Source organism: Hermetia illucens, chromosome 4 (genome assembly GCF_905115235.1).
Source record: "Hermetia illucens chromosome 4, iHerIll2.2.curated.20191125, whole genome shotgun sequence".
Taxonomy (NCBI): Eukaryota; Metazoa; Arthropoda; class Insecta; order Diptera; family Stratiomyidae; genus Hermetia; species Hermetia illucens.
Genome location: NC_051852.1, coordinates 55,625,376 through 55,648,442, shown reverse-complemented (window position 1 = coordinate 55,648,442; position 23,067 = coordinate 55,625,376). Strand labels below are relative to the sequence as shown.

Genomic DNA, 23,067 nt, shown 5'->3' with positions numbered 1-23,067 from the left:
CCAACCAACTTTCATTGTGCAAGATAATTATCTGAAAAGTCCTCATGTATTCCTCGGAGACTTAGGGTTTTTGCGAACAAAAATTTGATCTCTCGTTCGAGAGAAGAAGTTTCCCAAAAATGTTGGACCGGTACAGGAAGACGGACGATTCCGTAGCCTACAAAATCTATAAGCGATTGCAGGTTGTAGATAAATTCTGGGGCAATAGGCTGCGATGGGAGAGTCATCTAATTCGTATCATATCCATGATAGGAAAAGAAGACGTGGCAGAACCTTTCTTTGATGGGGCGATGGCATAGGTCAACACGTCAGCCAGCTGCTAAGGATATCGAATTGGCGCATTTTCGCACACACCTGGGCGGTTTGAAATCGGTTACTAAGGCAGATCTAGACCATAGATATGGCGGTTGCACACTTGATAATGATGAAACTGAATTGTTCGAGAATACACAGTTTTTTGTTTATATTCCACCGGGTTTTATTTGGAATTGAAATAAATCTAAAAAGATGCTTATGACTCAGAGTAAACTGAAAACAACAAGTAACTCGTCATAAATTTGGAAGCCTCACACAAGGTTCGGATTTAAGCTCTTATTAGTTGAGTCGCCACGCAAAATTTCTTAAACCAGTATAAAATATGTTATCCCACAAATTAGTCAAACTAAATTGGAATTCAAATTAAAAAAATACTCTTATTTCTACTAGTGATCAAACTTGGTGAGTGGAAAATCAAATACAATCATCAATTATCTCGCTTTTCACTTCAAGGCAAAGTTTTAGAGATCGGAGATACTAAGAGCAATTGTAAAGTAATACTAGATAATCTAACTCAATTGATATCACATTCATTATCCAACAGAATTAGAATTGGAATGAGTAAATATAAAATGAAACTGTTTTATAATATATGATTAGAAGGTCAGTCTAAGCAATTATTGATGGTGCAGGGACTGATGGCAGGTTGTATTTCGGCTCGGGGAGTAAAGTTATATTCGATTGATGGCGTTTTTCGCTTATATTTAATGGTCCGGTAAAAATTCGTTATATCAATGTTCTGTGGAATTCTAATTCATTCGGAGATCTCAGTCCACACAGGGTTGGTGGCTTTTAATGTAACATTTCACAAACTTGTCCCGCCTAAAGATAAGAAACTTACCTTGAATAGTTTAATGGCTTCCGATTGCAACAATTCAGAATGTAGTGAAGATAGAGGTGATGTGATTGTGTCTTTTGTATGTAGAAGGATAGGATGACGCCATAATACACAATCTGCAAGGATTAAGATCAATAAAGCAAACGTGTGAAACATTTTTTGAAGAGGCTTACTCGGATCTCCATCAGTTTCCATTAGCTTTTGAACTAATTGCTCGTACTGAGTACCAGCATTCGGTCCGCCGCCTGACACTACTGTCAAATGATATAGCCAGTTATCACGTTCTTGTTTGCCGGGTAGAATTAAATATGTGGGACCTTGATGGGCGGGATAAATTGCAACCGTCAGTCGAGCCTGACTTTGTGCTGGATCTTCACGTTCTTCGGAATCTGAATCAGAAACATGTTCTACTTCTTCGACACGTGCGTCACGCATATTAATTTGTCCCAATGGGTTCTACAAATTAAAGTTCATTTAAAATATTGATCTAATTCACCTAATTAAAGCAGGAAAAACTTACCGTCTCTCCAGGAGCCTTAAAGTACAGGAACATTTTACCAAGTAGTACACACCAACATTTTTTGGCGTGACCGTTTTTCACTTTAGTCACCCAACCTTGTACAGTTGGTTTCTGATCCTCTCTACTTAGAAGAAGTTTGGTTGCATTACGACGTTGGACATTTTGCAAGACCCTGATCCAATCCTCCATTGTTGCAATAGAATCAGCCGTCAAATAGTACGTTTTCTTCCCTGTATCAATTTCAAAAGTAGATGCACCATCGGCACGATTAATCCGACAAGCTTCATCCAACATGATCTGCCCTTGTGGTTTCCGATTCACGTCATGCTGGCTCTTCCAATAGGTGAGAGTGCCGTTCTTCAAGACGAACCAACGTTTCCGCCAAGTTTTCAGTTTACCGCCCAGTTTCGCTAAATGTCCGACCTAGAAGAATATAAAGGAAATACGTTAAGTAATTATTTCTAGGAGTAATCCTCTGTCTTACCTTCTCTAGAGATTCCAACTTCTTATTGGGCGAATCGGCGTACGAGGCTCGCATCAAGAGTGACGGCATTGAGGCGTCCATGCAGGTTGACTCGGAGACAGCATCTGGTGGTATCGCATAATCGTCAGACATGCCTGATTCAAATGAAGTATCTGAAATTACTTTTCCACATAGGACATGGATTTGAAGTTTAATATGATTCTCTAATGGAAGGAGCCCCTAATCTATCACCAACTTGGCTACCAAGCAATAGTTTACCAGAGTAATTAAATACCAAAACCCACACGGCCTGTGATGCTTTTGAAAGTTTGAAAAAGGATGGCATAGTTCAGTTCAAAGCAGTGAAGTGCAGATCCGAAGGATGCATCTAAATTACATGGATTGACTTCGGGATATTTGAGGAGGGCAGGTGGATGAATGCTTATTCTACTTTGCCTGAAAACGGCTTACGTTTGAAAGCCCTTAGCGGTTGATACCAAAACCTAATTAATTTTACCACATGCATAAATATGGCCCGTGAATCAAATATTCAAATGAATTGCATGAATAAATTTCCAGCAACGCAAACCAAATTCCAATTGCTGAAATCAACTTAAAATCCAATGAAATGTTCTGATGAAACCATGTACCCAAATTTTACCAAAAACCAACACTAGCAATCAAACAACATTCTCTATCCTACCTCTAGTCTTATTTTTAGGACTTTCCGAACCACTACGCTTTGCCGGACTTAGACTAGATGATGTCTTTAGACTTTTGGATGGACTGGAAGCACTACCGGATGTACTTGTTTCAGTGTTATCCGTACTTGAAGAGTTGTGCGAATTGTGTGTCATCATCACAGCATGCTCCTCACCGTCGCTGGAATCATCGCTTGAATCACCGGTGAATGGCATGGAACGTATTTGAGAAGCACGCTGGAATTGGGTATAGCATCATTAAGTTAGGAGTCATTTTAGGTACGGCAAAGTACAACTTACCCCTTTTACAGTGGCATAGACGGGTACACTAATATCACAAAACCCGCCACTAGCAGTTTGTGCTCCCCGGTTGTTTGCATTACTTCCAGGAACTGTTGCGCCTCCGCCTACTCCTCCCGCACTGGCCGTTGTAGATTCTTGACCATCGGCATCTTCTCCCGCTGCAAGACCATCGTTCGCTACTTGGTAGATTTTTGCTTCCCAACTTGGGAACCTGTGAAGCGGTGGCGTAGGAGGCCGAGCTGCGGTTGCTGCTGTGGCATCACCTACAAGGTCACTGGTTGTAGTGGTTGTTGTTGTACTCGAATTCCCACCGCTTGGTAGAAACTGGGGGTTATTCTTCATCCACGGCGGAAGCTTCTCTCTGGAAGGAGTGTAAATCTCTGCATAATCATGAAGTGTATCCGTTTCTGAATTGTTGGGGCTAGGTGCCCGAGGGATAGGAATGATACTGAGCCCATCTACCGCTTCCGCTAGATCGCGCGCCAGCTCCTGCGGCTCCATGGAGAGATTGCGTCGGTGTTGGTGCAATGGGTAGTTTTTAGCTAACGTCCGGTTCTCAGGCGGTTCTAAAGATTCGCTGCGCCGCCGATTTCCAGGACTGTCGCCAAATTCTTGTACTTCTAAGCTTAGACTAGAACGAACTGGTTGTTGAATGCTACTGTGTCGTGCAGAGGTACTACTGGCTATATGATTGCGCAATATTTCGAGTTGTTGGTTGCACTTTACATTCTGTTCGCGCAACACTTGATTTTGTTCTTCCAGTTCACGAAGCTTGTTTGTGACCCACTCCTTGATTTTGGCAGCTTTCGCTTCCACTTGTTTCGCGTCTTGTAGGCGTAATTGCTTTTGCTCTTCGACTTGAATTTCCAGATTTGTTATGGTTTTCTCGGCATCGTTCGAAATGCTAGCAGTATTTTGTGACTGATGATTTGGTGATCCTGATGTATTCGTTTTTGGCCATTCACTTAGTCGTTGTTCCATTGCCCGGACCTAGAATAAAAAAAAATATTTAGCTAGTTTTTGTGCATTATATTTAGTAGTAACAATACGGAAAGAAGGTAGTATTTAATGTGCAGTTTCTAACTGTTTAAATAACTCCAAAAATATAGAATATGAAGTAAATATTTATCTATTTATCTTCATTTAACTTCAAACAAAGACAGGAGATGAGTTCTGAGTAAACCAAGAATAGTAATGGACCCAGCGGTTTCTCCAAAGTAGCATAGGATGTCAAAAATTTTATTTATTATATGATTACCAGATACAGTTTGCGCAAAGCTTCCTTCACAGCTTCACGAAACGCTTGCCCTCGTCCACCACTGTTCTGCACTATGTGCGGCTAAAGCGATTCATTCGCCGGCCATCCAAGGATAGTGGGTTTCATCGAATGACGTAGTCAGCAATGCAGTTGTCGAAGTTCCTTGTGTGACTCATTCGCTACCACTTCCGCATGATCATTAATACGTCCAAGGGTAACTGTTTCTTCGTATGAAATCGGAAACATGTTCTATTTCTCGCTTCAAACGATGACGAAGGTTTGGAGCTAGTTCTACTCTCGGATAGCAACACAGGAAGAACTTTAGCATGGAAGAATATCAACTTGATATTGGTGTTGAGATGACTGCATGCTGCGTTTCTAGACTTCGGATAAAGCAGCAAGTTCTGCCCATCAATGCAAATAGGAAGAATGCAAAATTTGATTTTGTTAGTGTTTAACATTTTGCGACATCCGATGTCGGTCCGATTACAGCTATTAGTTCCAACGGAATACCCCTCCCCCTTTTGTCAAATACAATCGAAATCTTCCTCGAACCCGATGAAGAGCAGATGGACTGGCGGTCGAAGCACCGCATACTGCTTCACAATGATCTGAAGGGTGTTAATGTGCCACAGAAGGATCCATAGCGGAAACCAGCCTATTCTGCTTATCGAACTTTCGAAGTGATCCCTGATGCGTTGCAGGGTGATTTTAGCTAAATATTTTCACGACCACAGTACCTACGCAAGTACCCCTATACTCATGACGGATGTCCTCCTTCGGAATCTTAACGATCATTCTTCCACTCACTTGGAAAGATCTCCGATTCTCAGTATTTACAAATAAATAGCATTGACAACTCTGCAGATACTGTATGAGCTGCGCAGGAGACTTCCGTAGGGAGGCTGTCAAGGCCGGCGGCTTCACTCCGTTTGAGTGCGTTGATGACATTAGTCATTTCAATTATGTTTGGAGGAGCAATATCACTATTCCTTTTGTCATGGCACACATTATGCTGCGCTTTTCGTAACAGAGCTTCATAATACTTACCTGCTGATGCCGACATGGTCGAGTTGATTAGATGTTCGCAATCAGTCAGTCAAAGCCCAACTAATTTTATTGTACGCCCTGAACTCGAGCAAATGCGTCCCCAGGTACGCTGAGTTCAAAAGCAACATAGATATATATCTCGGTGGTGTTTAACTTTGTCACCGCGGCATCCTGCAACTGAAACCCTATTTGATGCAAAATGAGATTTATATAGATAAATCTCAATCACTGTGAAGCTGGCCAAGATCTGTTGATGTGGTTGGTCTACGGATTAGATAGTTATTAGTGAACCCTACAAAGTACTAGGAGCTCTGCCTTGGCTATTCTGCAATATTATTAGTTGCTCTTCGTCTCAGAATAGTGCAGCTAGATGTATGAGATAATGGTGGAGGAGTTGGCCACAGAGTGTAATCATAGAAAGTCTATTTACTGATGAGCTAAGAGCATTAGTACGCTATGAACTGAATGCTTAAGCAGGATGAATTGAAGGGAGCAAATGCTCCTGCTACAAATAATTATGTGGGAAACAAACATTAGTTTTTGGGGCAGAGCCTTTGAATAGTTATGCTTAAGTTCACCATCAATTGATTGTACGTTATTGCTGTGGAAAATTGTGACAACTTTGTATCCTCGACGACCAAAGAATGTCACTCCGAAACAGCAATATTCCAGCGAATTAGAAATAATAAACCAGTTTTTATGAAATTTTTAATAGACCAGTAAAAATTTCGGTTGCATAGGTGGCGGACATCTTGACCTTTACTACTTAGTGAGAGAAATACAGTATTTCCAACGCAGTGAGAGAGAGGTAAACCTTTGGATGGCTATCAGCAAACAGGTCAATATGCTTACTGTGCACAGCAGGCAGAATACTGAAGAGAGTTATTTACAGTATATTGCTCCCAATCAACGAATGGCCGCAAATCAATGCAAGAAAATACAGTAGAATCACCACGCTTGATGTAAAAAGCAAAAAGCAAGCAGTTAGCTCGTTGGCATCAAACAATGGGTAAAATAAACTTCTCGCCTATTGAGACTCGTAAAAAACTATTTCTTTGGTATTGGGAGGGCAACGATAGTAGGATATATGGGCAACAGATCGATTGTGATTTCCAAAAGAAGGATGTAGAGTGGATAATTAGTAAAATAAACTGAATTGTCAAGGAATGGTTGGAGACAGGGGATTTGTAATTGGGCCACCATATCAGCAGGTATCAAAGTATGAGAAAGCTGGATTTCATCAAAATCCTCAAAAATATATTTTGGGAAGTGATGGACGAAACACTATCATTGAAAAGCCACTTCTTGGAAATGAACAGAAAGGAAATCGCAACAGCAGCATGTCAAATTTTGGCGTCTTCATTATGATTTTTTTGTATGCAATACCTGTCAGGACAGAGACAATAGAGAGGCAAATTCACAGAAGATTTTTGGCAAGCCTATATTGCCAGAGTGCCCTAAGAGTAACCAGCATTTACAGCATGAAATCGGGACAAATAGTGTACGTGGTAACTACCATTGAAATTCTTGCGGCTGAGAAGAAACATTGGTACGAAGTCAGAATACGGGATCAACGAGGAACTTCGCGTATTGGACCGTTCCGTCATCTTGACTAGCTAACAAGGGAGATGCGATACATCACGAAAAGGAAAATGGATAAGTTGTGGTGAAATAATTAGTTACCTTATGAATCATTGCATATCTTCGACCGCGATGGGAGTGACGCGACCAAAATTCTGCGCATAAAGGTTGGTGCATTACACAGCTGTTTATTGTTTCCCCCATCCCAGCCGGAACCAAAGGCAGAGCTGCCTTAAAGATTCATTTCAGATTAAGGGTAAGGGATCTTAACGAAATTGCTGAGCGAATGATACTTCGAAATTCCTCTATTGGAAGCTCGGCGGAAACAAATACGCACAACATCCTCGGCAATTGATCCATGTTTGCTTTCCTAGGAAGTAAGAAGCAAATAAGTAGATGAATTTCCGGCTGAGATAGGATGGGGAAACACACACAAGAAAACCATCTAGGCGACATGGACACACCAATAAATTAAGCTCATGAGTCACGCACTATTTACTACCTGATCGCTACCCGAAAGGTACACAATGAGATTTCGTGCCATCTTTGTCACTGGATTTGCTTCTGTTGTATAATCTTCTTGAGTAATCTACAGAAATCTTCTAAATATATGAAAACGAATTGATGAGCCTGAACAGGCTAATTAAGGTCCCTTTTTCCTTGATTTTATGATCGTAAAATTGGAATGAAAATGAAGAGACCAAGTCTATTCAGAAGAAAAGTTCTTTAGTTTAAATGCTTCAGTTGCAAAAGTTTATCCATTATGGCATGATGTTGATATCAATTCTCAATCGGCCTCACTTCATGAATGGATTGAAGGCTTAAGACTAGCACCATTCACTTTTTAATGGGTGTCGGGCTAAAAATATAGTAAAAGAAGGCGGGGGGAAATACTTACAATTTTGATTACCTTTAAATTTGCAGTATATTTTCTATCCAATTTAATCCAAATTTAGCGGTGAATCTCATCAGAACCCATAAATTTGAAATTTTACCTAAAGAACACTTCACTGGTCCATTTCCCAGCCTGACTTTTAAAGCGTAAATTTTCATAGCTTATAAAATTCAAATTTCAATAATGTCCAAATAAATCCTATCTGTCTCAAAATTCTATTACCAGCTAAGTCGTATATCCCGAAAAATCATGGTTGACCATTATTCATCCGAGAAAAGCTTAAACCACTTTCTGTCCTTCAAGCACCACTAAAGTCCTCATTCTGACCATATATCATACTTTAACTCCCCATAGTCCTTCCTAACTTCCCCCAAGGGCCCTGCAGTTAAGGCGCTCGGATATGATTGCAGCTTACTGTGTGGCGGCCGCCTGAAAATCATAACACTCACACAAATTATATTGTTTTTTGCCTCTTTCGTAATCGAATGGGTAATTGGAATTTTTATTACCGAATAAAAGGAAAAGTCCTCCTAGAGAGAGTGGGTCCCATAGTCCTTTTCGGTCAAAACGTGTGTGCGTAGGAAGCAGGGACAGTGGCGATGGCAAATAAGTGAATCACTTTAACGCTTATCCCCAACATGCCGGAGTGACAGGGAATGCTTTATCATCATGTCATCCGTCTTGAAACTTTCCGATATCCTTAAGTAGTAGTGATTGGAACAAAAGCGACCGACAACGTCTGCAGATAGTTGTTTGCCCGGCATCATGATTTCAGACAGCGTCGTAATCCTCGGCGTCGAATGTCTAGTCGACGCCTGATATCCTGGCGCAGATTGCATGGGAATACCGATGAAGTTACTTTCTGCTAGAAGTTTTTCCCAAGTTCTGAACTCTTTAAGGATATGTCAATGTTATCTTTACAAATAGAAGTAGTTGTGTATAGAGGAGACAGTAAAGCTGGGAGGAGCAAAGAGGTGGGAATGTAAACAAATACAATGGAATGGAAATGCAAATCATCTGAATATGAAAGTGAAGAATTATAAAGATTCAAAGATTAGGGATCGAATCAATGCCTTAATGAGACTATATTCGAAATCCTTTATGTTGAAAAGAAAGATGTATTAAAACTTTTACAATGAAATCAGCGACATTTACAAGGAAAATTTGAATTTTAAACAAAAACACTTTAAACCAAATTTACGAACACACGAACGAAACATCCCCTTAAAGCAATCACCTCATCTTGAAGTTTGCCACTATCCTGTGAAGTGGATTAACGTAATTTCGTCTCAAGAACGCTTCTGTTTCTGATTGTTCATGCAAAAAATTAGTGGAAGAAGTCCAGAGCTTGTCTTGCTGCATTCATGCTTTCATTTTCATGTTACATTCCTTGAACAAATTGCAAAAGTTATCTGAAACGTTCTAGATATACATACGTGTACACCGATAGTTGTGCATTTGCTGAGGAGCATCTTGAAAGACCAATTCACAGGTGAGAATTAATGGAAACGAGTTTCAAGGATTTACGCTTAACTTGTCTGGAAATTGCGGGAACATATGTATCGGGTGTTGTTCATTTTATGAATTTGCGAGACGAAGATTACTCACAATTTAGGGAGAGAGCGGATGATGAAGGATAAAGGTGATTGAACGGAATCCGAGACTTTATTACTTGTAGATGGTAAAATGTCCTGCTTCTGGAAATTACCACACCACAGAATATATTGTACCTATATACTAATGGAAGTATAAAATGCTCCTCAGCACAGATTGCCTCACGTTGATTTGACAATCATATTTTGCGAGCAAATGAACCTCTGGACAAGACGACGTAATATCGATTATTCTACAGAAACAACAGACTAGGCTCTTATTCTGTGGTTTGCGATATTTATCGGAGTTGTATTTTGGACCTGTAGCACCCACCTAGGAATACATTCATCGAGTTTCCATATCAGAGACAGAGAGACGTGGCCATAAAGCTGAAAATGTCAATCCATTGTATTCCTTTGTATTGAAAAGTATGGTCTAGACAACAAATAAAGGTGAATTATGAAAAGATCAGTTCTTTCCGCTTCTCGAAGGGATCTATAGTATAACGCTTCCTCACGAGGTAATGTGTACAACTGAACGGACGATATACTGAAGCTAGCTGCTTTCCTAGATATAGGAAAAGCAGTTAGCAATGTTACCGCTGAAGCCACCCGAGAGAATCCAATTAGAATAGGATCGGATGTGTTATCCACTGGATACTAATTATGTTACGAACCACAGTAATTTAATCAGATCAGAGAAGAGGTACTTAACTAGAATCGCGAAAAAGGGAACCCCTAAGGCGGTTCCATCTTTCCAGTAATCTGGATAATAGTTCTGGACAAAATTCTGAATAAATTAAATAGGAACGGGATCAAGGTGATAGCGTATGGCGACGACATGGTGTTGTTAATGTCATGGATGTTTCGTCCAATTATTAGTGAGGTTTATAACGATAATTTGGAATGACGTGTTGATATCCGTAAATCCAATTGAAACAATTCTGATGCTCTTCATCACCAAGAAAAAGATATCCGGTAGTTACTTCGACTGATATTCGAGCTGCCATTAATCTCTTAAATTCGTCGGTTACATTTTCCAAATTTGTGGGATAGTGCAGGGTCAAATTGAATGGTCTCGGCTTGCTCACATTCTCTTTCTCCCGTAGGTTGCCGCATACAGGAAAATATAAGTGAGTGACAAACTTGCCAAAAAAGATTCCACTCTTGGCAGCCCTCCAGCAGGTAAAGGTCATACACTTCTGGCCGCTTAGAAGAGTGGATCTTTCCCACACCCCTTACTGAATCTAATTGGTGCAGGCTTACCAACTATCTAAATCGAGAAAAATGTGGCCCTCCTAATATAAAACGCGGGCTTGTGAGTTTACTACTGTCTTCGGAAAGTAGAGTGAATTTTGTTGTATAGTGAAAATCTTTATTTTGCCATCGAACTTAACTTCGTCCTCTTCCAAGTAACTCCGAGCAAAATAATGGGCTTATGCCAATGTTTTTTCCATTTCTGGAAGTATGTAAAACAAGTCGGGAAACCAGAAGCTGGGCGCTTCAGGTATGAAAGGTTTTGTTTGCTTCTTCTGTGAGTATATTTGAGTGAGTGAGTGTTTGCTCTACAACAACCTTAAAAATGTCGCTTCTCGGCACAATCTTCAAAGCACGAAGCGATTTGCGTAAAATTTCTTCAATTATTCCAAAACGTTGCCCACGGGACGTTCTTTAGGTAATTGCAAAACGATATAAATGAAATTTTTGGCGGAAAACTCACGAAGAATCAATGCGAAGTGAGACGGCATATTATCGCGGGGCGAGTTGCCTTTCCATGAGTCCGGACTTTTCTTGTGAATAACTTGACGTAAAAAACGCATAACATTCGTATAGTATTCCCGGTTGACAGTTTGACATAGTGGAAGGAACTCCTAATGCATAACAGTGGAAGAAAACTGTCTGCACAAGATTCAATAGATTGGTCGGTTGTCCCTGGACCATATCCTAGATCCAAATCAAATCTCCGACAATCATGTGTTTGTAGATATTCTGATAGGCAGAAATAACTTCTTCACAAACTTTAACTTGGCGCTTCTTTTCGTAGAGAGAGAATTTTACTCTTTTGAGGCCAAAATGATCTTTCAAAAATATTTCAACTAATCCAATTGAAACGCCAAACATATCAATAATTCCTTAATTTGCTTGACGTGCTGCTTATCAGTTGACGTTGATGCTCGTCCGGGAGGCTTTTTAGAAGTCTTTGTGCGACTTATAAACAGGGCACAGCTTGCGAAGTTTACATTCAAAATTCATATTATGTGTTGAACACAGTAGTATAAGTCAGATACGTGCGAAGGCCTGCAGAGTAACGACTGTCGCAACTACGGAAGAGAGGTGGACGTGACCCTGGTGCACTTTTTGCGACTGAATAGCTTGCCTAGAAAACCGTTTTTTCACTTGCACTAGATAGAAGGTATTAGAGGATACGCTATCAAGGCAAGCTATTCATCGATGATTTGGACATATTTATCGAAATCTTCATAAGAGAAAATGTGCCAAGGTTCAGTTCTGTTAATCAGGTGGGTAACAAATCATTTGTGCCTGTTGACTTCTGGCTTTATTGCAGCTTTTCTCAGCATTTCCTGCTTGTTCTCAAAGGGACTTTTTCTTTCTTATTCTCTGTTCATCAGATTTTCTCTCTGTGGCAAATGATGGAAAAACTGTTGGAATATGGACATCAGTTACACCATCTTAAAAGCCTTTAAATCCGCCTATGATAGCATAGCCAGGGTAAAACTGTACACGGCGATGAGAGAATTCGGTATCCCAACGAAATTGATAAAACTGACTAGGCTGACCCTGACCAATGCAAAAGCAGTAGGACCACTCTCAAGACCATTCGACATCAACAACGGTCTATGACAGGGGGATGCATTATCATGGATCCTCTTCAATCTGGCCTTGGAGAAAGTGATTCGCGATGCCGATGTAAATGCGAGAGGCACCATCCTCTTCAAGTCCACCCAACTACTGGCCTACGCTGTCAGCTGACGGATGTACTACAGGATACCACAGAAATTGAAGAAATAGCGCTGAATGTGTTTTTGGACATCGAAGGAGCGCTCGACAGCACATCGCATGCACACCTTGGTCCTTTGGATGGGCAGAATGTAGGCAAATAGAAGTGTCGACAGGTACAAATTCTATTGTCATGAACACTATTCAAGGTCGTCCACAGAGCGGGGTACTATCACCGCTGAAGTGGAGAATTCTAGTTGATGAACTCCTAGGAGATCTAACAACACAGCTACTGAAATATAGGTCCAGGGTTGCAATGACGACATTATTTTCATAGAATCCAAACTGGATCCCGAATCACTAGTACTTCATGCAGGAACGCGGGGCAGCGCAGCAATCTACCCAAAGTTCCATTTATAGATTTCATTGGACGGAAGTGAAACTACACTGAGCGCCGTCTGTCGAAAGATAACCCTAAGACTGTGCACTGTGTGTAGGACTCTCTCTTTCTGTCATATGAAGCAGATTCATAACCTCAGGAATGATGCCGATTGATCTCATGCGATGACGAACATATACAATGCGAAGTCTATCTTTACTTTATCGCAGACGATACTTCTAAAGGGAGAGATTTGTAAATAGAATATTAGGAAATCACACTAGGCCAAAAACTACTCTGGAAGGCATATGTTGGAAAAAAGAGCTCTGCTAACTTGCAAGTCCACAGCAGGAAAAAAGGGGAATAAACCCCGAAAATACTACGCGGAATATACACTGCAATATTAAAGCCAACGATTACTTATAGGGCAGTAATCTGGGCAGACAGAAATGAAAACACAATAGCCAAGAAGTACAGGTCAATTCTAATTTGTTATAAAAATGCCCTAACACGCTAAGTAAGGTCTGAATACTTTGAGTCCCAGGCCTCACTGAGTTAGAAGGTAATGAGATAGCGGACGAGCTGCCTGGCAAGGAGCAGGAACTACGCCACATGAACTAGAGCTCTTCTCTGGAATTGGATACATGACGATCGAAGAGAAACGGTTGAGGTAACTGTACTGGATGAACCTACCAGGAATGGTACAGTCTAGGATATCATGGGAGGATACGAACCCAAGCGCTCGAAAGATTGTCTAAACCACACCAAGAAAAGCCTTCGAATCATAGTAGGAATACTCGGTGATCACTGCAGGCTAATTTAACACTTGGGGAATTTGGAGATGTCTACGGACACTGTCTGAAGATTAAGTCAGCAGAGTGACAAAACCTCCACATATGTTCTAGGATAATGTCTAGCACTTGTGTAGAGTAGGTTGAGACACCAAGGGAGAACACTTATAGTAATTCTATATAGCAGGTTGAAACACCTGAAAGTAGGGAACAACTAACGTAGTACTTGGTACTGTTATCTGGGGTAATCCAAACTGCTTTTGGAATTAATTCCAATAAAAAATTTCAAAATTTAAGCAATGCTTCTAGATTCTTATGATCGAATAATCAAAGGACTAGCGATAGCACGTATCAAATTGAAAAATACGAATATTTCACCGGATTACTCGTACATGAAAAGCGAACTTCGATAAGGTAGAATCCTGTGTCATATCGCCCGATTTTTTTATCGTACATCGAGGACAATAATCAACCTTATATCACTCATCCAGTTTGAATCACACCTTTCAAATACGTTGCAGCTACCATTCAGTTGTAGCCTTTCACTGTCAAAGAGAAGTTTTCAAAGACTACTCTTCCTTCAATTCGATGATGCTGTGTGTAAAAGGTCCTTCAAAGCTACACGTATCCTTTATTTTTCGTGTCTTTCATCTTATAAACATCATCAGCAATTCTTGTCACAACAGTATTAAACAAGATATCAAAGCTACGCACAACAACATAGTTTGGTTTACTAAATTGATATCTATTTCGTTCCTATGTTCCGTGCAAAGTGAAAAGAATCGTGAAGGGGTAGGTCGACGTGCTTCTGCGTGACTATTTCCCATATATTATTGTGCTTCACTGAATTGATATCACTCGAATGTCGAACCACTATGTAAGCATATTATTCTAAGAAGCTGAAGCACCAGTTTCACATCTTCCCTATCTAAAAACACCTCCCGGATATATATTTCAATTGCAGAAACATGTGAAAGGGAAGCTAAAGGACTAGGAAAATATATTGGGAGAAGTGTAAACACGCACGAGTGCAATTAAGGAAGGTTTTTATTGGATTGGCTAGAATTGATATAGGGACTAGAAGGATTTAAGTTGGCACATATATATGGACCCTTCCGATGTTATCAATTCTGCTACGAATTGAATTGTTGGATATTTATTACCAGCTTAGTTACTACATATTTATGCTATTTCCTCCCATTTCGGTGCGATTGGGGGCCAAGTGAGAGAGCTGATAAAAATTCAATGACATGGATAATAAATGTGTTTGTGATGGTCCCAAATTACACTTTCTTTTCCTAACGTTTAGGATAGAATTAGAACGACATTTTCAGGCAATTGCAGCCAATGTTTCATGACTGGCGGAAAGTCTCAGGCCGGCAGTATATAAATGTCCTAAAATACGCCAATGCGAAGGGCATAGGACAAATATTGCGACATTTATCATTTCTCTGAAAATTTTTTCAATATACGCCCCCAGCAACAGGCAAATTCTCTATCGCAAGACATGAAAAATTTTCAATAAGAATGCAAGAACGTGACTACACATAAATGGAAGACTCCGTTTAGCCCTAACGCCTTCAGGCTATTTGCTAATAATTTAGTGAAAATTCGAAGTCGAGGATGGAGATGACGGTATTTGAGAGAATCACTGAAAACTCAAGAAGTCCTCAGTGTAGATAGGCGTTATTAAATCAGATTGACTGACGATGTTTTGTACTTAACCTAATTTACACTAATTTAGATAGTAAATTTAGCACAATCTGGAAGTATTTCAATCCATTTTGTGGAAATTTTCACGCCACGCCTAAATATTGGACAAACAGTACCAACAGGCTTTCTAGTATGGGGGGTGAGTAGAATTGCCAACGACTTTTACGCAGCCATAAAAGGAGCCTCGGACGAGATTTACAATATAACGAAGGACTTCATCATCATCAACGGCGCAACAACCGGTATCCGGTCTAGGCCACCAATTCGATATCCCTAAAAGCTGTCTGGCGTCCTGACCTACGCCATCGCTCCATCTTATGCAGGGTCTGCCTCGTCTTCTTTTCCTACCATAGATATTGCCCTTATAGACTTTCCGGGTGGGATCATCCTCATCCATACGGATTAAGTGACCCGCCCACCGTAACCTGTTGAGCCGGATTTTATCCATAACCGGACGGTCATGGTATCGCTCATAGATTTCGTCATTGTGTAGGCTACGGAATCGTCCATGCTCGTGTAGGGGGCCAAAAATTCTTCGAAGGATTCTTCTCTCGAACGCGGCCAAGAGTTCGCAATTTTTCTTGCTAAGAACCCAAGTTTCCGAGGAATACATGAGGACTGGCAAGATCATAGTCTTGTACAGTAAGAGCTTTGACCCTATGATGAGACGTTTCGAGCGGAACAGTCTTTGTAAGCTGAAATAGGCTCTGTTGGCTGACAACAACCTTGCACGGATTTCATCATCGTAGCTGTTATCGGTTGTGATTTTCGATCCAAGATAGGAGAAATTGTCAACGGTCTCAAAGTTGAATTCTCCTATCCTTATTCTTCTTCGTGTTTGACCAGTGCAGTTGCCACCATATATTTTGTCTTGGCTTCATTGATGTGCAGCCCAAGATCTCGCGCCGCCTGCTCGATCTGGATGAAGGCAGTTTGTACGTCTCGGGTGGTTCTTTCCATGATGTCGATATCGTCAGTATAGGCCAGTAGTTGGGTGGACTTAAAGAGGATCGTACCTCTTGCATTTACCTCAGCATCACGGATCACTTTCTCGAGGGCCAGGTTAAAGAGGACGCATGATAGCGCATCCCCTTGCCGTAGACCGTTGTTGATGTCGAATGGTCTTGAGAGTGATCCTGCTGCTTTTATCTGGCCTCGCACATTGGTCAGGGTCAGCCTAGTCAGTCTTATTAATTTCGTCGGGATACCGAATTCTCTCAAGGCCGTGTACAGTTTTACCCTGGCTATGCTATCATAGGCGGCTTTAAAGTCGATGAACAGATGGTGCAACTGTTGTCCATATTCCAACAGTTTTTCCATCGCCTGCCGCAGAGAGAAAATCTGATCTGTTGCTGATTTGCCTGGAGTGAAGCCTCTTTGGTATGGGCCAATGATGTTCTGGGCGTATGGGGCTATCCGGCCTAGCAAAATAGTGGAGAATATCTTATAGATGGTACTCGGCAACGTGATACCTCTATAATTGCTGCACTGTGTGATATCTCCCTTTTTATGTATGAGACAGATAATACCTCGTTGCCAATCATCAGGCATTGATTCGCTGTCCCATACCTTGAGCACAAGCTGATGAACCACTTGGTGTAACTGGTCGCCTCCATATTTAACCAATTCGGCTGTAATTCCATTGGCTCCTGGCGACTTATGATTTTTTAGCCGGTGAATTGCACGGACTGTTTCTCCTAAACTTGGTGGTGGCAGTATTTGTCCGTCGTCTTCAGTTGGCGGGACCTCCAACTTGCCGATGTTCTGGTTGTTCAGTAGCTCATCAAAGTACTCCACCCATCGCTCTAATATGCCCATTCTGTCGGAAATCAGATTTCCCTCTTTCTCTCGGCAGGATGAGCATCGAGGTGTATAAGGCTTCATCTTGCTGACTTGTTGGTAAAACTTCCGCGCCTGGTGCGGTTGTTCCCTGTACTTTTCTAGTTCACAGACTTGTTGGTTCTCCCAGGCTTCCTTTTTCCGTCTGTAAAGTCGTTTCTCCACTCGACGGAGTTCATGATAAGTCTCTGCACGTGCCCGCGTTCTTTGAGAATGCAACATTACTCGGTATGCGGCATTCTTCCGTTCCATTGCTAGCTTACATTCATCGTCAAACCAGCCATTCCGACTCCGTTTGCGGCTGGGACCAAGTATGCTTGTGGCCGTATCAATGATAACGTTCTTCAGGTGATTGTGAAGATCATTTGTTGATGCTTCATCTCCAGGTCCTCTGTTGACTACAGTTATTGCGGCATCCATTTCCACCTATAAGATGTCGCGGAGGGTTGTGTTGAGGATGGCTTCAGTGTTCACTCTCACCTAATTGTCAGAGGGGATTCTAGGTGGTATTGTTATTCGAGTTCGGAACACCATGCCACGAGATAGTGATCCGAGTCTATATTGGCCCCCCTGTATGTTCTGACATTCATCAAGGCTGAGAGGTGACGACGTTCGATCAACACGTGGTCAATTTGGTTGAAAGTCGTCCCGTCTGGAGAGGCCCATGTACGTTTGTGGACCGCTTTTCACGCAAACCAGGTACGAAGGACTTGGCAAAGAAAAAGGACAAATAATTTGCGCATTTCCTCATGGTTCTAGCTGAAAGCGCAGCTCAGCAGCTAGTCGATGATCTATCCCAATATAAGGCTGATATCACAGTTTCGCAAGAAATACAATGGACAGAGACTCATTTTCTGTAGAAGAGCGATTAAAGCATATATTATAGCTGACATCCCATAAACGGCGTGCTCGAGGTAGGCTTCCCAGACGCGAAAGAAATCAAAACGGCTGTTATCGTTTTCAAAAACATAAGCAGACAGCTGCTTTGCAACATAAGTTCCATTAAAATTCACTACACTACAGAGGAGACTACGGAGGCAGAGAAGGGTACTTTTTACGAGGCCGTGGACCAAACCCTCGAAGCTAACCCAGGCCTAATGGAAAAATCATACTTGGGGATATCAAAAGCCAAATAGGGATTGAGGCCCTGTTTAAGTGAAATATTAGCTCCCATAGCTTGGATAACATTACCAATGCCAATCAACTGTGGATTATCCAATTAGCAGTGGCATACAACATGTTCGGTGAAAGTATATGGTTTGCGCGGAAAGATATTCACAAACAAACGTGCGTCTTTCCAGACCACTTGCACCTAAATTAACCACGTATTAATTTAACGTCGACACCGTTCCGCTTTCAGGTTAGAGTAGCTATCCATAACAAAGCCTTCCGTAATACTTATAAAGGGGAAATGGATACCGCAATAATACCAGTCATCAGATGTACTGGAGACGAAGCTTTGTAAGAAAACGGAACAACTGCCTCGATCATAATCGTAAGGTAGCAATGCAAATGCAGCAATCTCAAAGAATGCGGATACCCTTAAAAATTTGCTATGAACTCCGTCGTGAGAAGTAAGTTCACAGACTGAAAAATGAAGAGAAATATAGGGGGCAACTTGCACCAAGCGCGTGCGTTTTACCAATAAATAAGAAGAATGAAGCAATGTGTGACCATCCTGCCGCGACAAAGAGAGACGGGGGACATGAAGCAACCTTAATCGGGCATAGTGTATAAACTACGCTTACGCGGCATCCTTCAAAGTTTGCTGAAATGCGCTTTATCTTCTCCCAAGACTACCCGAGACAGTTGCACACCTCCTCCATTGGTTTACACCAAGTGCTCCTAGGGCGACTCACTCGCCCACCATTTTACGATGGTGAGTTTCACTGCATGGCGTAGTCAGGAATGGAGTTGCCCCCTCTCTTTAATGTATAACCTACCCACTACCACTTTCGCTTACTCATCTACACGTCCCCGAGTAAATGACTTGTGCCCCGAATAAGTTCTTCGGTTGAAATTGTATTTGGTGAGGGCGTCACTTTCCATGTCCTACCCTCATATAACAACACAGAAAGAACACTAGTACAGAAAAGTCTCCACTTAATCTAGTGTAGAGATAATTGCATTTGCAGGATTTAATAATAATAATAATAATCGTTGGCACAACAATCCATCAATGGATCAGGGCCATGAAGTGTGTTAGAGCACTTCATTCAAGACCGTAACGATACACTACAGAACACTGTAGGAGGCAATGTGGTCAGCATTGCGCTCGCCTGAGATTATTACCCTGATTTGACTCAGGTACTCATTCACAGCTGAGTCGACTGGTATCCGACGTCAAATCACGATACAAATCCCACTGCCGCTAGCGAGATTTGAACCGCGGCCTTCCGTACGACAGCCTTGTGCTCTAACCACTCAGCTATCCGGACACATTTTCAGGATTTCGCGATGTTAATGTGTGGAATGGCGTCTACACGTACCACCGTCGGGAGAAACCACGCTTCCTTGATACATAAATTGATCGACGTCTTCGATTAACTACCTATTAATGCAGATGGAAAGAGTGTGATGACCAGTTAGACAACAACCTTGATTTTGTTGGTGTTTATTTTCAGTTCGACTATACCCCCTGCTTTTTTCAAATACAAAGTAATTTAGCTGAGGTCAGTTTGAGGAAAGATATCATCATCCATTCAACACCACCTTTTTGAACCCTTCCACGTCATCCCGCCAAAGGTAGTATGAAGAACGTCACCGATATTAAGAAGAAATAATATCGATGCCAAGATGCAGTCCTAATGGATTCCGCTTTGGATCTCAAAATCATTTTGAGCCATCATATGTTACTCTGATATTAGCTATTAGCTTCTCCGGAATGCTCCTCCTGCGTAGAGCATGCTAGATAAACTCCCTATTCATGCTGTCGAAAGTCTTTTCGAACTCGAAGAGTAGGTCAAGTAAAGATCTAAACTGCGAACACTGTTCCAAAATGATCCGCAGAGTGTTGATGTCGTCAATGCTTGCTCTGTTGATCAAACTTTCGAGTTGATCTTTGATGCGTTTCCGAGATTATTTTAGCTATTATCTTTGCGACGGCATCCATAAAGGGCGGAACTTCACCGATGGTGAAGTGTTCTTTTCACCTCTTCAGCTGGTCGTCGTCGTGACTGAGGAGTCAACCATTAATGTCTCTCAGACTACAAACGAACGGTTTGCGTCCAAATTTAAATGCCTTCGTGGTGCGGTATATATTTTTTAAATACTGTATTCTGCTTCGGCTTCCTTGACCAGCGCGATGACAGATTCGCTTTTGTTACGGCGTCTCTAAACATAAGAATGATTAGTTTAAATATACATTAGTTAGTTATTTAAACTTTTACAATTCGAGTTATCCCTTGAGTGCTAGTAATTACCCCAACTTGCCCTACCTTGTCATTGGAAAGCTCTATCATGAAACTGACTTGCGTCTCATAATTCCGATACCTACTGAATTCTCTGAGATCTCACTTTGTGCAGGTTAACGGTCATCAGCCTATTTTATAGTTCTCAGTATAAAAACCTACACGTCTATGCTCAACGTTAGTGAATTAAGCCACCTAAGAGTATGACCCGGGAAGGAACTTACCAATTACACCACAAGAGAGGATAAGACTAGGTTCTCGGTAACCCTGACGAGAGGAGGGTGAGAAAGAACCACTCCCTACGGCCACTGAGTTTTCTTGACGATACAAATTTTTATAAAAAAAAACAGGGGCCTGGATAATTTTTACCAAAACATGTATAATTTTCATCCCAGACCCAATTATTCCTTCTACGGCCCTGGTTCTCGGACTCGTATGGGGACACTCTAAACTAACATAAAGTACGAAGGCCAAGCTAAGGTGGAAATTCAGGCTATCTAGAGTGGCCCCAAGTAGAGAGATATAAAAAGGGATTTCAAATTTTAAACAGAATCTCTTACTCTCCTCTTTCTTGTGTGTGTTTTGTGTGAAACAAGCCGCAAATGGTGCCATTTTGTGCGCTCAACATACATGCGAAAGGGTGTGTCAAATTTCTTTTCATAGAATATGGTCATGTGGGGTACCAAATTAAAGCACTCGATTAGTACTTTTCGAAATTGATTATTTCTGATATTGGCTGAAACATAGGGGAGTGAGAGCCCAAAATGTGTATCCCAAAAATTGAAACAGGTCTCGTTCTTAGAAAAAAAATTTAGAATGGTACAGTTATATGAAATCTAGGCCTCAAAATAGATCTCATTCCGATATCTGTTCAAATAAAATTAATGATAGCGTGTTAGCAATTAATGAAGGAATATTTTGCATTTTTGGCTATTTACGAATAGAAAACCATGCTTAGAGAGTTCCTCACGTAATACACTCCTTTTCAAAATTATAACCGCATGATTACTGAGTAAATTTTTTTATTATGAAAAGATGTGAAAATAACCAAACTTAAATTAAATTCGAAAATGTATAAAAACAAACATAATATAACAAAAATGAAACCTAAAAATAGCAATTAAGCTTAAAAAATGTGTAAAAACATAACAAATTGAGAAAAAAAGTAAAATTGTCCTTTTTCATAATTATAACCGCATTAATTACCTCGTTACATAAAAAATAAATAAAACAATAATGGGCAGACCTAACTCATGGCTTAATAATCGATAGTGTTTCCTCCCTTTTTAATCACTTCGAAGATTCGATTAGGCATCGAATGAATGTATTTTGAGAGCATTTGTGGTGTCAACTCATGCCATGCTCTTTCAATGGCCTCTTTCAGCTCATTTCTGGAAGAATATTCTTTATCCTGGGAGTAAATCTGTCGGACTAGCCATCCCCAGACATTCTCTATAGGATTCAAGTCTGGTGAGCAGGCTGGCCATTCAAGTGTGGCTATGGAATTCGCTTCCAACCAGGCTTTAGTGGACCTACTTACGGGTACGCTGGCATTATCTTGCTGGAAAATTACTTCATTGCCCTCAAAAGAGTTTATAAAAGGAAGGATATTATCCTGCAGAACATTCTGGTACTCCTGGCTATTCATTCTCGCCGATGTAAATGCTAGACGCACTGTACCTTTACTACAAATGGCTCCCCAGACCATAACTGTTCCACCTCCGAAATTCCTTCTGGACAGATATCGTGGTTCCTTACGCAAATCTCGCCAGTAGCCATCAAAACCATCCGGACCATCTAAGTTAAATTTTTTCTCATCAGAGAAAATTACCTAATCAAAAATAAAAGATAATTTTGTTGAAAACATCCGCCAACAAAAAGGTTATACCTGATCCCAATGTCGTGACATGTTATTTCGGGCGAATTCCAGTCGAGCATCCTTATGATGCTGCTGTAATCGTGGTGCTTTCCTCATTTTTTCCCGTACGAGATTAGGATTTCGATTTATTTCCCGCCATATGGTCGGAATCGATACAGAAAGCTTACATTCGTTCCTTATGCCTCTTAAACTGATCGTGGAATTTGGAGTCGCTTTGCTTATGGAACGTCGATCTCTATCGGAAAGCACTCTAGGTCTTCCCTTTCGCTTTTTAGTACCGTAATTGTCCACATTATTTAAATAATTACGAACTACTCGATCCGATCTGCCTATTCTTGACGCTATTTCGCGTTTTGATATACCTTCTTTAAATAAGGCACTAATTTGCCCTTTTTCATAATCGGTAAGCTTAACCCCTCGTGGCATATTTAAAAAAAATTAATCAATGAGCAGAATCGATCAAAAGAAACTAACAATTTTACAAAAATATGTTTTTTCAGCAGCCTACAAACAGTATCAGTCGCGCGGTTATACTTTTGAAATAGCACAAAACCGGTTTTCTGTGAAATATTTCTGAACGGT

At 41.0% G+C, this 23,067-nt stretch overlaps 1 protein-coding gene across 18 annotated transcripts in view; it reads right to left on the bottom strand.

Annotated features, from left to right (window-relative positions):
* LOC119653637 (uncharacterized protein CG43867) overlaps positions 1-23,067 on the bottom strand; it is a 466,832-nt gene that overhangs the window by 22,212 nt on the left and 421,553 nt on the right. For 12 of the 18 annotated variants that reach the window (XR_005249729.1, XM_038058419.1, XM_038058420.1 and 9 more), the window contains 6 exons: positions 3,138-4,130; positions 2,840-3,074; positions 2,158-2,318; positions 1,674-2,096; positions 1,327-1,609; positions 1,157-1,269 (listed from right to left, as the gene is read on the bottom strand). Coding sequence is in view for 17 of the 18 variants with exons in the window: in XM_038058419.1 (XP_037914347.1) it covers positions 1,157-1,269; positions 1,327-1,609; positions 1,674-2,096; positions 2,158-2,318; positions 2,840-3,074; positions 3,138-4,130 (2,208 nt within the window). In the remaining variant the exon portion in view is untranslated. The remainder of the gene's footprint in view (positions 1-1,156; positions 1,270-1,326; positions 1,610-1,673; positions 2,097-2,157; positions 2,319-2,839; positions 3,075-3,137; positions 4,131-23,067) is intronic. The other 6 variants (XM_038058421.1, XM_038058423.1, XM_038058430.1 and 3 more) reach the window with 2 other exon arrangements.